This window comes from Athene cunicularia, assembly GCF_003259725.1.
Source record: "Athene cunicularia isolate RWA chromosome 3 unlocalized genomic scaffold, athCun1 chr3_part1, whole genome shotgun sequence".
NCBI lineage: Eukaryota > Metazoa > Chordata > Aves > Strigiformes > Strigidae > Athene > Athene cunicularia.
Window position 1 is genome coordinate 39,368,030 of NW_020799097.1, and position 16,392 is coordinate 39,384,421.

At 41.8% G+C, this 16,392-nt stretch overlaps 2 protein-coding genes across 3 annotated transcripts in view; one reads left to right on the forward strand and one right to left on the reverse strand.

Moving 5' to 3' along the window:
* On the forward strand, positions 1 to 12,294 carry SLC35A1 (solute carrier family 35 member A1). Its single transcript, XM_026844109.1, has 8 exons — positions 1 to 19; positions 236 to 413; positions 5,054 to 5,213; positions 5,596 to 5,748; positions 6,561 to 6,627; positions 9,729 to 9,905; positions 10,310 to 10,444; positions 11,741 to 12,294. Exons 1-8 carry the CDS (start codon positions 1 to 3, stop codon positions 11,869 to 11,871), a joined length of 1,020 nt encoding a protein of 339 aa, XP_026699910.1. The 3' UTR covers positions 11,872 to 12,294.
* A 1,289-nt stretch (positions 12,295 to 13,583) lies between these two features.
* Positions 13,584 to 16,392, reverse strand: part of RARS2 (arginyl-tRNA synthetase 2, mitochondrial) — a 34,493-nt gene continuing 31,684 nt past the window's right edge. For both annotated transcript variants that reach the window (XM_026844464.1, XM_026844463.1), the window contains 3 exons: positions 15,960 to 16,034; positions 15,036 to 15,099; positions 13,584 to 13,689 (listed from right to left, as the gene is read on the reverse strand). In XM_026844464.1, the coding sequence (XP_026700265.1) occupies positions 13,603 to 13,689; positions 15,036 to 15,099; positions 15,960 to 16,034 (226 nt within the window). In that variant the 3' untranslated portion in view covers positions 13,584 to 13,602. The remainder of the gene's footprint in view (positions 13,690 to 15,035; positions 15,100 to 15,959; positions 16,035 to 16,392) is intronic.

Below are 16,392 nucleotides of genomic sequence, written 5' to 3' on the forward strand. Positions count from 1 at the left end.
ATGAAGGATGACTATGAGGGCAAGAGGACATCTTATTTTCAAACACTTGGAGTTCCTGTACAAGCTTCTTTGAGAAGAGACTTTAAAGTTGAACTTAAACTTTATAGGAACTGTTTCGCAACACCGTAATTATTGTACGCTGTCACAGGAGTATTTGATGCAGTCCTCCAGAACTGTTTCAGTTCTTAAATTAAAATGAAGGGCATGCTGAGTCGTTATCTTTGTTTTCTTTCAGAAAATGTCAGCTTACTGTTCAAGTTGTACTGCCTCACAGTGATGACCCTGGTTGCTGCCACATACACAGTCGCACTGCGGTACACGAGGACAGTGGAGACAGAACTCTACTTTTCGACAACAGCTGTGTGCATCACTGAAGTTATCAAGTTGTTCTTGAGTGTGGGCATCTTGGCTAAGTAAGTATGGGAATGCTAATCAGTATTTTGAAAAGGAATCCTTCCTTCTAACCTCAGATTCTCAGGTACCAAATTACATATACATGTGAGAACGTGGCTGGATAGTCATTTTAGGCTGTGGAAGAGTCATTTTACAGTGAGTTAGAGCTTGTGAGTCCTCCTCAACTGAAACTGCTTTGTAAACAGCACAATATTCAGGTGTGTCCTTTCTGCATTCATTTCTATTTTTGTATGCTTTGGAATAGGTTCAAAATGTCAGCATGCATTATCTTTGATGGTTTGGGTCTTTAAAGTATTGATATAGATGAAGGCTGGACTGTGGGCTGTTGTCTGCTGAGTTACATAGAATTGTAATGTTCATACTCATAAATTTCCCCAAACAATGTTACAGACAGACACTGTGCTGTCTCTGTTAACCTGGGGAATTGGTGCTTCAAGCCCATGGTCAGAAAATATTAGTTCCATAATCCCAGAGTGCCACTAAGAGCTAGAACTTTAGTCCACACGTGAGCATCTGAAGCAGGGAGGCTATGAGTCTGCTGTTGTTCTCTCAGCTTCCCTGTGCTACATCCTTCTTTGAAGTCTTTCTATATTGGACTTTTCCAAAGCCTAGTTCTTGCTGTTGTGGTACAATTTTTCTTTTAGGGTGCCTGCCTGTCTCTTTGTGGTATATCAGAAGGCTGGTTTGTGCTAGAGGATTGTGAAGTCACATGGTGTACTTCAGATTTTTATCAGTTTTTTTTCTAATGAACATCAAAATGGCATTTTACTTCATTTAGAAGTGCGAAGACAATATTTGAATTTGGTAATGCAGCTGTGGCAAACTGCCTTTTGCTTAACCTTTCATTAAATGCAACACATTGGAAAAGGCAAGTATGACCAGTGGCAAATTTCTGTTTTCCTTGTTATGCACCCTGGACTTCTCACTCTGCCAGGCCAGCACAAAATGTTGGCAGAAGTGTCTCTGCTGATGGGTGGTTGCGTTGTGGTTCTTGGTGTTGTGGTCAGCATGCTTTCTGGAGGCTTCAGCAGCCCACGTTTGTCAGTGGTGAGGGACCTGTGGGTGGCATTTGGTAGCCTCACCTGTGCATATAATTTCTCAGATCTGTTTTTATGCTTCTGGGCTCCAGGCTGTTTGTAGTATACTGGAGAGGCCTAGTTCAGCAGGGTAAGCAATCTGCCTCCTGTTAAGTGTCAGTAATATTGTGTTCATAAAGTGTATGAGTGGGTTTTTTTTTTCTTGAAATAATTAAAAAGGCAATCACTTTTAACTCATAAGTCTGTTATGTTTTTAGAACAGCCCTGCACAGCCAAAAATCCATGTAGCCCATTGCCCTCCCTTTGACAGTAGTCAGCAGAGGATGCTTAGAACAGAGATATTAGGTAGTAGGGCAAGCACAGCTGAGCTTTCCTTAGTTGGTGGCAAAAGCATGGGGCTTTCCCAGCCTGAGCTGTTTGTCAGATGGGAAAAGATCTGGTGAATCCTGCTTGGTGTAGCCAGAGGCCCTTTGGCACCTGTTGAAAGATTCGTTTTGGATATCACATATAATTGAGTATGATTGTCAACATTTGCCAGTTTCCTAGTAATCTCCCATTTTAGATCACTTACGAATATGCTGATCATCGTATTTTCCTCAGTGTCTCCTTTACAGCTTCTTCCAGTCCTAACCAATTTGTCTCACCCAAGACAAGGTGCCTTTCAAGTTTAATAACCAGTTAGCAGACAGAATACAATGTTTTTTCTGTACAGCAAGATATATTTGAGTGGGTACGTTTTTGAAGCAGCCAGCATGGATTACTGCAATATGCAGGATATTGGACTATGACTCTCGCATTGTTCCGGCAGAATTTGTTTTCCTACACATTCTTACACTCTGTATTCACTGTGTTTACTTTTAAGGTTTTTTCCTGGAAGGCATATTGAATGGTCTTTCAAAAGAGAAGTTTGTGATAGTTTAAGCTATGTTAATTGTTTATTCAGTTGTACTCTGAACTTCTATTTATTTAAAGTCCAATTCACCATCTGGTAATTACATTGTCTACATTCTTAGATGTACGTAATTACTTCACAGTGGATGAAGAGAAGTAGAGCTGATTTGCAAATTCTAATTTTAACTTCAGCTTTTCTAACAAATACATCTTCTTCTGTTGCAGAACTGGTTGTTATTAGTATCTCTCACCTGTTCAGACCTGTGAAGAAAATAGAGTATGTTTTTAAAGTTGAATCTGGATCAACATCAAGAATGTTGAATTCAAGCTAGATTAATTTTTATTATTTGATTTTACAGTGTACATCTCTGGACACCTTATTTTGCATTATCATCTGTACACAGAGGCTTGTTTTAGATTCTCTTTTGTGTAGTTCTGAATCACTCTGCACGTGATCTTTGTACTGAATTGAACTTGCAGTTAGAGATTCTTGATAAGTGCATGCTTCAGAAAGCACACCCCTGTAAAGATGAATTATTAGATAGTTCATCTTGTTCTCAAAAACTGAAGTGAAAATTGTGCTTATTTGACATCTGTTATTCTTCATTGCTGAAATTCCGTGCTAGAAGTCAGAGTAGACAGAAGCTACTATTACTGCTGTGATTTGACTTTAAATGTGATCGTTTAATTCACCAAGCATGGTCTGGAATAGAAACTGGTATAGTTTAAATATTATTTTCTGTTGGACAGCACACCTTACCATCAACAAATAGTAGAAACCACTAGTGTGTGCTAATTTTTTACTTCTTAATCACACAGAGTAGAACTGTATCTGTGCTAATTATATTTTATTTGCAGTTAGATGTTTGAGATGGAAGCACTTTAGTCCAGCTGTACTTGGGTATTACCAGGAACTCTGGGTTTTCTTGTACATTTTATCTCCCAATGTTGGGCTATAAAATAAATACAGGTATTGAGGAATAAGTAAACCAACAATTTTGCCTATAATGTCAATGAGTCATAACATTTTATGCAGTTCTGTATGTAATGTAATTAACCATGGTGAGCTGTAGCAAGAACTCTTCCCCTTCCTGGTATTGCAAACTTTGCTTTGAGTGTTACTTGTCTATATATTTGCATGTCAATGGTTGTCCCTTGTGGCCAGATGTGTATTGCAGAAGACACCTATGTGACATGCTCGGTGTCACCAAGTCTGTCTCAGGCCAAGTACCCACTTAAGCTAGGAAGGAGCTTCACATGTGAGCTCGCTTGTACGACAACATGCTAACCTCTGTTTGGTAATTGCACTGCCCCTGACTCTGTTTTTTTGTGTGTGCTCTGTGTTACAGGAAAATGACAAAAAGAATCCCTTGCAGCTGCCTGTATAAAGACTGCTCTTGCTACAAAAAAGGGGGGGGAGGGGCAGGGAGAAAAGGAGGTATATGCTTGGTGCCAGCCAGGTAGGTAGGCAAGGGAGGAGAGAGGAGAGATACTTGGATGGAAGGAACATGAGAGGATAGTCCATAAATACTTGCAGAGGAAAAGTTCAAGAACCTGGAGTCAAGGGTTGATCAGGAATGGAAAATACACAGGAACAAGGTGGTTAATGAAGGAGCCTGGGGTATAGACAGATTGTTGATTCTGGTAATTGCTACTAAGAGTTTAAGGCAGGTAGATGAAGTACATTTGTGAAAAAGAAAGAAGTTGGGATGTGGGTGAAATGTGGAGAATTGGGCTTCTGGAGTGCTGCGGAGCCATTTGCTCATATGTGTGTGTAACAGAAGCGTTCAATTCAAGAACAATAGAAGTTGCAAGTTGAGAGGCCTGTGGGAGGGGAGAGGAGTGATTTTGGAGGTTGATATTTGTCAGTGGCCAAGCGAGAGAAGAATGTAAATGGGGGAACACGGGGGGAGACCTGGGAAGGGAGCTGGAAGGCTTGAGTAGCAGCGACAAGTAAGCAGGAAATGTCAGACTGATGGACAAATGATAAGGGAGAACTAGCAATGCAGAGGTCAGCTTTATTAAGCTGAGGAGCAAGCCACAAAAGGGGACAGCAGCAAGAAACAATGTGTTCTTCCCCACTGCCTGCTCTGGTGCAGGCTGTAATTACATGAAGGAGACGTGTGAAGATGTAAGGTGACAGGGAGCTGCCACACGTCCCACCAGACCTCTTCACATGTGTGCTTGTGCTGGTCCTGGTCCCACATTTCTGCAGCACATGTGAGAAGAGGAGCCCAGAGCTGGCTGAAGAATGAGAGGTGTCTCCAGCTCAGCGGTGTTCATGGGTACAATCTCTTTTGGCTGCACTTTGAGGCCCAGTTTAAACAGGACCTGGAAAATCACGGGCATTTGACATCTCACACATGTTAATACAAAAAAAAGGGAGGGGGGAGGATATCGACAGCCTTCTGTCCTACTGCCTGTATACTTAGTGACTTATTCCACTGTTTACAGTGTTCATGGTTGTTGTTTACTTTATTACACATTAATGCATCTAACCTCCGGATTCCAGAGTGTCTGCTTCACCTTCAGGGCTTTCTACCTGTTGATAACTTCACTGTTTTTTCCCAGTTAATTTTTCTTTAATGAGCAGAAGCTACAACTGATTGCAGAGAACAAATTCTCAGCCTTCCCAAAGGAAGAATTTTCTGATTTTTTTTCAAATATCAGTTTAAGAGAGCTCTCAGTTATATTAATCTTTTATTTTGCAGAGAAACTGGAAGTCTGGCAAGGTTAATAACATCTTTAAAAGAAAATGTATTTGGAAGTCCTACAGAATTGCTAAAATTAAGTGTTCCGTCTTTGGTATATGCCCTCCAAAACAATATGGCATTTGTGGCTCTTAGCAACTTGGATGCGGCAGTCTACCAGGTAAAACATGTTTTTGTCAGTAACTGATATGTAAATACATTTCTCTTCAGTGCTCTGTGAGGCATGCGTGCTAGGCATCTGCCTGCCCAGCACACAGTTCCCTCTGTAGCCTCAGTGTTAAAAGCCAAATGGGGCTTTGTAATATTCGGAGCATACAGTCTGTTGCAGTACTCTGATTTTATGAGTACCCCACTCACTGCTAGAATCACTTCAGATTCACTTTGTTGTAATTGGCGAGGGTACACAAACCCAAGGATCTGCAGGAAATCAATGAGTATAAAATTTTATGTCTCATTGTGTAGTTGAGTTCTTGATTTCCTTTTCTTGTTTCGGAGAAGTTCATAAAGCCACATCCTCTGTGCAATATTCCCATCTTCTGCAGGTGACGTACCAGCTGAAGATCCCTTGTACAGCTTTATGTACAGTCCTAATGCTAAACCGTACCCTTAGTAAGTTGCAGTGGTTCTCTGTCTTCATGCTGTGTGGTGGTGTTACCCTTGTCCAATGGAAGCCTGCTCAGGCTACAAAAGTACAGGTAAGAGTTTACATTTTCCCACTTCACAACAAAGAATAAACTACCTTATGCTTTGTATTTCAGTTCACAGCAGCTGGGATCAAGGCAAAGTCTCTTACATTCCAGACAGCAGCATCCGTTTCCTATTTCCAGCCACTTCATCTACAATAACCACTTGTTTGATCATTCACTTTTACATTTGTTGTACGCCAGTTCATGCAGGCTTGCGGTATTGCTCCAGCCTCATTTGTTGGAAAGGCACCTGATTGCTACAATTAGTATGAATTACCACAGTCATCTTAAATCAGTGTAAGGCACCTCATAGGAGTATCTGAGTAATACATTGTTTCCAGCAGTTGGCCCTGGTATTGTAATTGTTGGAGCAGAGAACTTGGAATGGAAGCAATGGAATTGGTTGAATTAGGAATGAAACTCCAGTGCCTTATGGGTGTGGGTATGTCATTGAAACACACCCTTCACGGGCACTGACCTAATCCCCTTCTAGGAAGAAACAAGTGTCTTCTGTTTCTTAGGTTTTCACTGCTGGTCAGCAGCATTAGTGGGAAAGGCAGGTCACACAGCTGGGAGACTGGCCAAAGCCACGTAGACAGTGCCTCTGAGCACTGCAGGGCTTGGTAAGAGTTACACATGGAAAGTGAAACACCACACAGCTACACCAGGCTAGGCTGAAGGACAGCTCTAGCAAAGCAAGTAATCTTACACTGTAATGAAATGCTAATAATTTTGCTGTATTTAACAAAGTACCTCTGGAGTTGATTATTGTAAATTACTGAAGTGTTGCATCCTTTTTAAAATAATGGTTGCTGTTGCAGGTGGAGCAGAATCCATGGCTAGGGTTTGGAGCGATTGCTGTTGCTGTACTGTGTTCAGGATTTGCAGGTACAGTATTATTTCCGTACGCAGGTCACATCAAAAGGACTGGAGAACTCATGATGTTTAAACAGAACATTCTACATTAGTTAACTGTCTTCGCTTATTAGAAGATAAAAAACTACTTTATCCCCTCTGCCCACAACTACCTTCTACTTGCAGTAATTATGACAGATTCGTGACATGATTCCTTCAGTTGTCAAGCAAATACTAAGAGCATGTACTATTGATTTTACGTGATGCAACTTAGAAAGCTGGTTTGCAAGTGGAAGTGTCTTTCAAATGCTTAGAATACTACTGTAGGGAACATCCATAATGACTCACTCAATACAATTAATTAATTACATCAATTTTTTAAAGTAGGCTTTACAGTGAATAGCTCCCTTATGGTGATCACATTAAATACTTGCTTTTTTTTTTATAAGGGGAACTGAGGTCCTCGTTTAGTTCTAGCTCAGACCTGAAATACACGTTGCCATAGTCCTGTAGGTGGTAAATCTAACCGAGGTGCAGAGGCAGCATTAGTAAGGCAGAGAGGAAGATGAGTAGCAGGAAGCCTAAATTAACTGCATGAAGGATTTTTGTGTTTGCTTGGTTAGGTTTTGTTCTACAACCAGCATTTTCCCTCAAGAGTAGTTTTTCTCTGGCATCTGCAGAAGGAGGCCAGAACTTGAGGACAAGTGAGCTGATGCTGAGAAATAAGGGAAGTGCAAATTACTACTTAATTTGAAATGTGGCTCACAGGGCCATATTTCCCTCGCTGTAAACTGGATTCTTCCACCTCCCTCTGTAAGAAAAGAAGGTACCATCACCCACCTCTAGTACTGTACAATCCTGCAAGAATAAAGCTGTTACTCATGGAAAAACATTCTGGTTGGCAGGGGATGAAAGGAGGAAGGTGTCATTCTTGTTTGTGTCTTTTCAGTGAAAAGGGGCACTTTGAAGCAGAAATACTAAATGAGATTGCATAGAGCTCAATCAGCTTTTCCTGGAAGGTTGTAAGTTTACTCATTCCAATAGATGCCACAAACCAGAATACAGCATTGACAGTAAAGCTTTCAGATCCTAAGACTCTCTGGCTTTCTCTGGTAAGGCAGGTAGACAGCTCTTCTTCTAAAGGTCTGCAGATTCAGGCCATTGAAAGGTGGATGCAGGCAGCTCTAAGAGGATTTAGACACATATGGCTTTCTTGTCCTGCAAAAGGACTGCAGCTTGGCTGTTTCCTCACTGACAGCTGTAGCTTTGAGGCAGCTGGGAGGACAGAGTATTTCATCTGAGGAGCTTTTTGTGCTTTTGGGGCTTTACGTGTTGAAAACATAAATCCTATTCAAACTCCTTTCCTCTTCTTCCTTCCTACACCCACATGAAGAAGTTATTTTGGCCTTAAACCTTCAGTTTCTGGACTGACCATGTTAAATGTTTGTATTACTCTAGCAAAGTCAGTTACGTGTTTTTGAAAAGCTTTTTCTTCAAATTGCTGATCCTGTGGTAATTTCCAAGTATCTGTGGGCCCAACAATGCATATAAAAGCATTGGACAAGTACAGAATGGCAGATGCTTTGTGACTTGAAAGAATACTGAAGAGTAATTTCTCCTTAACAGCACCCATTCTTTCCTTCATCTTGCCTAGTGATTTTTTTCCTTTTTAATGCATTTTCAGAAATCTGAAAGCATACTTTCATTGGTTTGTTTACTGTTTTCTTACTTTATAAAATGTACAAGTATGGTTCATATTCAAGCCAGATTTCTGGTAAATTGATTACATCTGGTTGTGCTCTGGGTCTTCTCAGCGGGAAGAAATCTCGAGATAGATTACTTGGGATTCTTTTAAGCACTACAGTCATTAACAATACTAGGTGGTTTTTGATACGTTTAGACTTCAGAAATGTATATTTATATGAGATAATATAATATTTCCTTGGGGTTTTTTATTATTTGAACCCCTGAAATATAAATCTGTTCTCTTATTTATTCACCATAAATATTCACTATACTGTATTAAATTATAAATTGCATTTTTCATAAATAAAAGAGTAGCAAGACCTTCCTTGAAGCTACTGCAGGGATTTCAGGAGAGGCGTGTGCCTAGGGCTTCTAAGCCACAGGTCTCTTCTCTGTGCCATCCTTGTCAGTTCCATATATTTTTTTCCTATCATATGAAGGACTTTTGCTGACATTAATCAGCAATAAAATTTTAGTCAGTAGGGCTCACACCAGGAGGTCATGGAAGTGGCTGAGAAGATCCAAGCCCTGCTCTCTGTGTAGCAAAGTCCTGGTGTGGGAGCAATGGTTAATAAGGCAGGTAGTCATGGCCCTGTCCCATGTCGGCCTTCTAGTCTGACATATGCCTCCTAAGTAGAATAATGAAAAAGTATTTGGGGAATTTTCAGTAATGCAGAGCATAGAAGTAATGCTCATCAGCATGGCACTGTGAACCAGAGCTTTCGATTACAATGAAACCAAAAAACTCAGAACCAATCTGTAGTTTCAATTAGCAGGAGGCAACCATTTTGATTTGCTCTTGTAACCCCTGAAGCTGTTGTTTCAGAACATTGCCACTCTGCCAAGTGCTCTGCAAGCACAGGGCTTCTGTGGAATTTTCAGTCTCAGTACTGAAATTATTGCTGAGGTAATACAGTCCCACCCATTTGTAATTTTTTACTGCCAGTTATGCCAATGGAGGGAAAAAAAATAGTTCTACATCATGCTAAAATAGATAAATACTGTCCTGGGGGCAAAATACCAGGTGCCAAGGCGAAACACCTTTTTTCTGGTGTAGAATTGTATAGAAGTTCTGCTGGACAGAAGCCTGGCAAATCAAACAGAAATAAGGAGTAGTTTCAATTAGTGGTGGGGTTCATTGTTACAACAACTGTAAAGAGAAATAGAATCTACATCTGATGTTATGTACATTAAAATGATGCTATTGTGGAAGACACACGTTAGTAGGGTGTGTTGTTGGGTCCTTGGCACTGGGAACTTCTGTGAAACTTCGCAGTCTTGTAGGACAAGATGATTCCAGTAGTCTTATCTGGCTCTAAAACACTATGAACCATGAATCATTAAGGAGGACACTTCATCTCACTGAAACTTTTTTTTTTTTTTTTTAGGAGTTTATTTTGAGAAGGTCTTAAAGAGTTCAGATACTTCTTTGTGGGTGAGGAATATTCAGATGTACTTATCTGGGATTGCAGTGACTTTATTTGGTGTGTACATGTCAGACGGAGCCCAAGTTCTTGAGAAAGGGTTTTTCTATGGCTATACATACTACGTCTGGTTTGTCATCTGTAAGTATCTTGTGGGTTTAGGGTCTTCTTACATTGTTTTGCTTTTTTAACTATGATATAACTAATTGCATGAAGCTACAACCTCAGTCTGACACACTGGTTTTTACTCTGTTTGGATGGATTTTATTTAAAAGTATAGTTTTCTTAAAAATTATTTACTGTTCATTTTAAACTTGTGTTGAAACATCTATCTAAATGACTGAGTAGTGACTAGATAATTTTTAAGTGAGTCGTATCTGATCTACTAGATGCCATGCAGACATCCCAATCTGATGAATGTTGCATTAAATCACCAATTAGGACGAGGTAGCCCAAACAAGGAGTACACCGGTGGAGTAAAATGCATCATTTCAAGAATCACCTACTGCATCTTTACTAATAGAATCATGTTATCTGCTTTCCAGTTCTCGCCAGTGTAGGTGGCCTCTACACCTCGGTCGTTGTTAAGTACACAGATAACATTATGAAAGGCTTCTCTGCAGCGGCAGCCATTGTTCTTTCTACTGTGGCATCAGTCATCCTCTTTGGCCTCCAGATAAGTAGGTGCCTTTTTGCCTTTGATTTCACTGTACGTGCACGTTTCCTTCCTGGCTAGCAGGCTGTACAGAGTTTATACCAAAGCGATCATTTGCGCCTCCTTTGAATTTTTCTGGTTTTAACTTGGTCTCCACCACACCAGGACTCCTGTGCACGAGTGTGTAATCTGTGTTGTGTGACGTCAGGTGCCTGATGATCCCGTGCTTCTGAAGGCATTCACGGTTTGTTTGGTCAGAGGCACCCTACAGCCTCAGACGGAAAGGTTCTTTCTGCTTTAAACAGCTTACAAGTTTATACAGCTTTTATTCATGAACCACTTGCTGATGCAATTTAGTGCATCATACACCTGAGACTGCTGTGGTGAGTTATCTTTTCTTGTTGGCTGTACAGCCCAGTGCCAAATGAATTCCTCAGCTATTTCTGCAAGGGCTTTACACTTCCCTGTTAAGTTATACTCGCTGCTGCGTTAATTTTTACCTTCCCTATTTGCTGTGGACACCACCACATGAGAGTGAGTCAAACAGCCGCTGGAGTCATGAGGCTGTGGTGAATAGTTCTGAGAGGAAACAGCAGATTGCTTTGGGTGTTTCTGCAACTACACAGGATTTTCTCCCTGATCAATTCTGTGTCTGATACTCTACCTTATAACTTCTGCTCAGTCTGTCACTGTTTTGGGTATTTTTCACTTTCCTATCATAACCCATGTATGGTGTAATGGTGGAAAAACTAGCTTTCTGATGTGGCGTCAATGAGATGAAACTTAAGGAAGGTTTGCATAAGGAGAAAATCTTCAGTGTGTGGCTGAAAAAGAGCACCTTAAAACAAGTGATAAAAAACATAACTAGTTTTCAAGACATCAAACCTGAACTGGTAATCTTTCTGTGAAAGCCTCATTAATAGTGTTTCTTAACTCTGTCCACAAGTGGGAAGGCAAACAAGATGTGTTATCAGAGGCTACTTTATCCCATCCACCATGTCTTCATCATTAGGTTTATTGCAACATAAGCCTGTCAGATGGCATCTGGCACTGCAGATGTTTCACACTCGCTTCTCTGACCATCACCACGTTCTTGCTGATACAAGACTAATTGAAGTGGTGTGGGGATTGTAAACATTCCAAGTGTTTTCAGTGACAGAGGGCCAGTCTAGATTCTGTGTATTATTAACAGCTTGTCCTGTTTAGTTTTGAGTAATTTCAATACTGTCATTCAGTTATCATTCTAATTTATATAGCTTAATCTTTTGAAGGTTTCTTCTGATACGGAGGTGTTTGTTTCAACTGTTTTGTCTCCTTTCAGCTGTTACCTTCTCCCTGGGTGCTCTCCTGGTGTGTATTTCTATTTACCTCTATGGATTACCTCGACAAGACACCACAAAAATCCAGCCATCAGAGACTAAGAACTCAAAAGAGAGACTTGCTACTGTGTGATGTTGTCCATAAAAAATGGACAGACAAGAAGAAAATTGGACTTTAAAAGAACCTACATTTTTTAAAAATTAGCCTTAAGCTAGTCATGAAATGGTTTAAATGGGATAGACTAAAAGCAGAAGTTATTTCTGTTTTACATGTGAAGTTTCCAGTAGCTGATGCTGAGGCTACATTACGGCCGCGGAGCTGGATGGGCATTTTATTGAAGGCGTTCTTCATTCACATCGGACAACGAAGAGTCCCAATTACAAGGAGAATAGAATGAAGGAACTGAACACTCACTTGTATATAATGTACATAATGGGGAGAAAGCGGTTCTTTGTGTATTTGATAAACTGTCTTGCCCTTTGAGGGTAGAAATGCTCAAAGACTTCATGAAAATCTATTAAAAAGAGCAATTACTGCCAGCATTTTCTCTTAAAAGAGGTGCAACTACAGTGTGATTAATGACAGGAAGAGTTTCTCTTCTGAGTGAAACATATGTGATGACACAACTCCCCCAGGAATTAACTATGCTTCAGGCATCACCTACCTAGAAGGGAGTAGAAGCAGCACTTTCTGTTTGGTTTAAAAAGTCAGAACAAAAAAGGGGTATTTCTCTTAAGTTGCAAGTTTTCTTTCACTTTTCAAATGTTTTTTTATATCTGCTGTATCTGGTAGAGGGATTATCCTCTCCCTCTCCTCTCCTGTTGTACAGGGGAAGGTTCATTTGTTCTTGTATCTCTGGCTTAAGTATGAATGAGTCAATTCAGTGTCAGACAAGATTTTCATCTGTACATTTTCTCTCTAAACTTTTTTGTGCATACAGAGGGATGGCTGAAGGGAGTTAGTAATGCATGTTAGGCTTTGATTTAATTTATCAGTGAGTGCCAACTGTGTAATTTCAACCTCCTCCCTCATTTTCTGAGCTCATCCAGAAGCTGCAACTCTGTGTTGAGGGAAAACTGACTTGGGTGCATTTGGGCAACTTCAAAATGGAGTCAGAAATGTGACCAGGTTTGTTTATATCCTGGTTAGATTCCTTCAGATGTGAGTTAACCAGCTGGATTTTACCCAAAAGTGGGGTATCTTAAAGACAGCAGTAACAAACATGCTTAAATTCTGTTCTGGGGAGAGGGTGCTCCTCTATTCCGTGTGTCCTGACCAGCCTGCCACTGAAGTGCCACCCAGATGCGTTGGGGCTTCTTGCGTGTTATGGTGCTGAGGGAGTGCCACGGGCAGTTCCCGCTATACCGGCTGGGCAGCAGACCCACTTCTGCCTGGTCATTGCCTTGGTGTGACAGGTCTGGCAGCTGATCTTGGCTACTGTTACTGAAGGGGGGAGTGCAGTGCAACACAGGAAGAAAATTCTCTGGCATGGTCTGACTCATTCCCTTTGTTACAGTAGAGAGAGCACCTGTAGCTGGTGTACACAAGGCAAACCACAGGAGGGGAGTGTCAATTGCTCAGGGCAGCACAGTCAGTGCCACTTCCCTTACCAAAAGGATGTTACATTTACAAAGGTGACTACAGTTCTCTTATGGGAAATGCCATGTGCCTGGGAGAAAGCGACTGACAGCCCTGTCCTCCCCTCGGGGCTGTGCCATACATGGGCCAGAGCGTACAAACCTCCAAGAGCAGACAGAGTTTCCAGACTGCATTACCAATGACACACAGAACAGTATTTATATTATCTTGGAAAAAAATTATTTTACTAAAAGATGTGACTTTTACATTGCAAATAGAGCCTCATTACATTTGAGTTACAGGTGTAATGCCAAGAAGTTTCATTCCGTTGGCTAGAACCGAGCGTGCAGCTTGGAAGAGACAGAGCCTTGCCTGGAAAAGGAAAACAGCCATCAGCTTATGGTATTGCTACAGAACAGGGCACAGCTCTCAGGACAGCAGTTAGGAGCAGCCTGCCAGAGGTAGGAACACTGCACTTCCTCTGTCCACAGGAAAGGCGCTGGGATTCAGACATGCATATAAGCTGAGTACTGAGAAATGCACTGAGTAACAGACCAGCGCTGGCAGGATTCACACCTGCCCACGGCAGTGTCAACAGAGAGAGACTCTGTCAACAAAGGGAAGCTTGGAAAGGGTGTCCAGCCCAGTCTGGTACCCTCCAGGCAGAGCAAGCAGAGGCAATGCCTGCAGGAGAGCTAGCAGTGACTAAGAAGTGAAAAATCTTTCATGCACCCCAGGCTGGTACAGCCCGAGGATGTGCCTGGGTTAAGAGGCTGGCAAGCAGCTACAGGCTGCTTTAGAAATGTCACTCCTCCTTGTCAGTACCTTGGCTGTTACACAGCTGGCTGTTTGGGAAGGCTTTATCAACCTTGCTGCAAAAAATAGTAGTTCTTGAAAGCTATCACACTAAGATATTTAGAAATATCTTTTAACAGTATAAGGAACTGTAATTTTCCTTGTAGCTTAGACTGTCTTAGCCAATCTTCAAAGGCAGGAAGGAAAACCTACAGCATCTAAGCTCAAGTACAGAGTGCAGCTCCATCAATTCCACTGAGATGTTTTTCCCCACAACACAGTTCAACACTTAGATGTGACTTCCAACCACAGTCAGCTACGTAACTACTTTTGAAATAGATGAAAGAAAATAAAGGCAGTGTAATTAGTATATCTTTACTGACCAGTTAAGGGGTCAAACATTGCCCGGTAGATCCATAGAAAAGTAATTTGCATCTATTTGGAACTGCACATTAACAGTTGTCAGCCTCCCTGCTTTCACTGGAAATGCAACACAGGCAACCTGGGATATGTAGGTGGCAAGAGGGAGGAGACAGATTCAGTTACCTCATAATTCTGTCTTCCCATGTAACCACTGAAGGAAACCATAAGAAATTAACCCACAAATTAAATGCTCAGATGTTTACTTTTAAAAAGTTCAGAAGGGAGGGTGATGAGAAGGCAAGGGGTTTGACTGGGTGTGGAGTGATTGTCCTTGTGGCAGAATCTTTTTTTGAAAGATGAGGCAAAGCCACCCGTCCCCAAAGGCCCGGCCCAGGAGCAGTCCCTGCCTTCCCACAGCAGCGCTGCCTGCGGAGAGCCGGCTGGGCAGCTCCCCCACCTGCAGCGGCTGCGCAGCCGCCTAGGCACAGCCCGAGCAATCGGCCCTCTGCGACAGGATCAGCCCCACACAGACTCCGGCCACGGACAGCGCTGTGCCGTACCTGGGCTAGTTCAGGGGCGCTGTCTTTCACAGGAAGGGTTTTATGTGCCATGGCTGCCAGATGGCTGAAACGGAAAACATGGTGAGAATGGTGAGAATGAGCAAGTCTCCTGAGCGGAGCAGTGCGATGGGCTACAGCGAGCAGCAGCACCACCACAGACTTCTCTCCAACTGCCTCTTTCACCCATCTGAGGGAGGGCATGGTTTTCTGTGGCCTGCATGTTGTCAGGGCATGCCATCAACAATGCAATGCTTGTAAAATAACTCCAAAATATTCACTCCCTCCACCTAAAAAGAAAGATCCTTGAGAGCCTTCCTTGTCATTCCTAAGGTGTGTGATTCCTTACACAGTTTTCCTTACCTTGTTAAATCATTCCCCGTACACAGGCTCTAAAGTTTCCTCAGCAAATATACTCCAGTGCTTCAATGTGCCTTTAAATCAGAGAGGTCCCTGTGGGGACCTCCCTACAGATCATGACTTACAGTAATAATATGCTTTGGCCATCTGAACGCACAGGCTGAGATCAGTGGTTAAAAGGGATTTGAACAAAATCTCCTACCTGAAATTTTCAGATTTGAGAGCTTTTAAGCTCCAATCTGCTCTTTAAGATACAATTAGTCCAGGATGATTTTGGGTTCAGACACTGAGTTGCAACCAAGTAACTAACTCTTTTTTTCTTGAAGCAATTAGTTTCTGAGGTGGCTTCTGGCTCCTTTGTTTCTGGTTCCAACCTTGATCTCTACTATTTATTATATTATTTGCTATCCTACTTATACCTTTCCTGCTCCAGAGAAGCTGTTCCACAAATTTACATCTTCCCCCTATTTTTAATCTTCAAAGCAGTGCAGATGTGAGGGTGGCAGAGCCGGCTCAGGAAGACCTGTCCTTATTGGAGACAGATGCCAGTATCTGCAACCACCTTACCTGAGTGTGAGGAGGTAGCTGACAATGTGTTTGGGTTGCAGATCCTGAGAAGATCTATACAGGACCTCATCATACCTGTGAAGAAAGAAAAAGATTGATTGGTGTTAAAGTGCTAGGAAGCACTCAGATAGAAGGCTCATTACACTTGCTTGTCAGAACAAACACACAACCACAACTGCAGAATTACCAAAAATAATTACCAGACCTAAACCATGTAATTAGCACACAATTGATTATTCCTTCCTTGTTCACTTATTACTGAAGGAGATTGCTTCTGCTCCTCATCATGCAAGCACTGTAGATGGCAGAGCTTGGGGAGACAGGCTACAGCTGGGAGAACACGAGAGCTATATTTGCTCCTGGAACATTATGTCTGGTTTTACATTTCAGCACTAATTGTAAATTCCTAGGAGCAAAAAGCATGTATTAAATA

Coding starts and splice junctions, on each gene's coding strand:
- SLC35A1 (XM_026844109.1), top strand. Junction 414..5,053: donor AGTGTGGGCATCTTGGCTAA/GTAAGTATGGGA, acceptor TTTATTTTGCAG/AGAAACTGGAAGTCTGGCAA. Junction 5,749..6,560: donor CTCAGGCTACAAAAGTACAG/GTAAGAGTTTAC, acceptor TTGCTGTTGCAG/GTGGAGCAGAATCCATGGCT.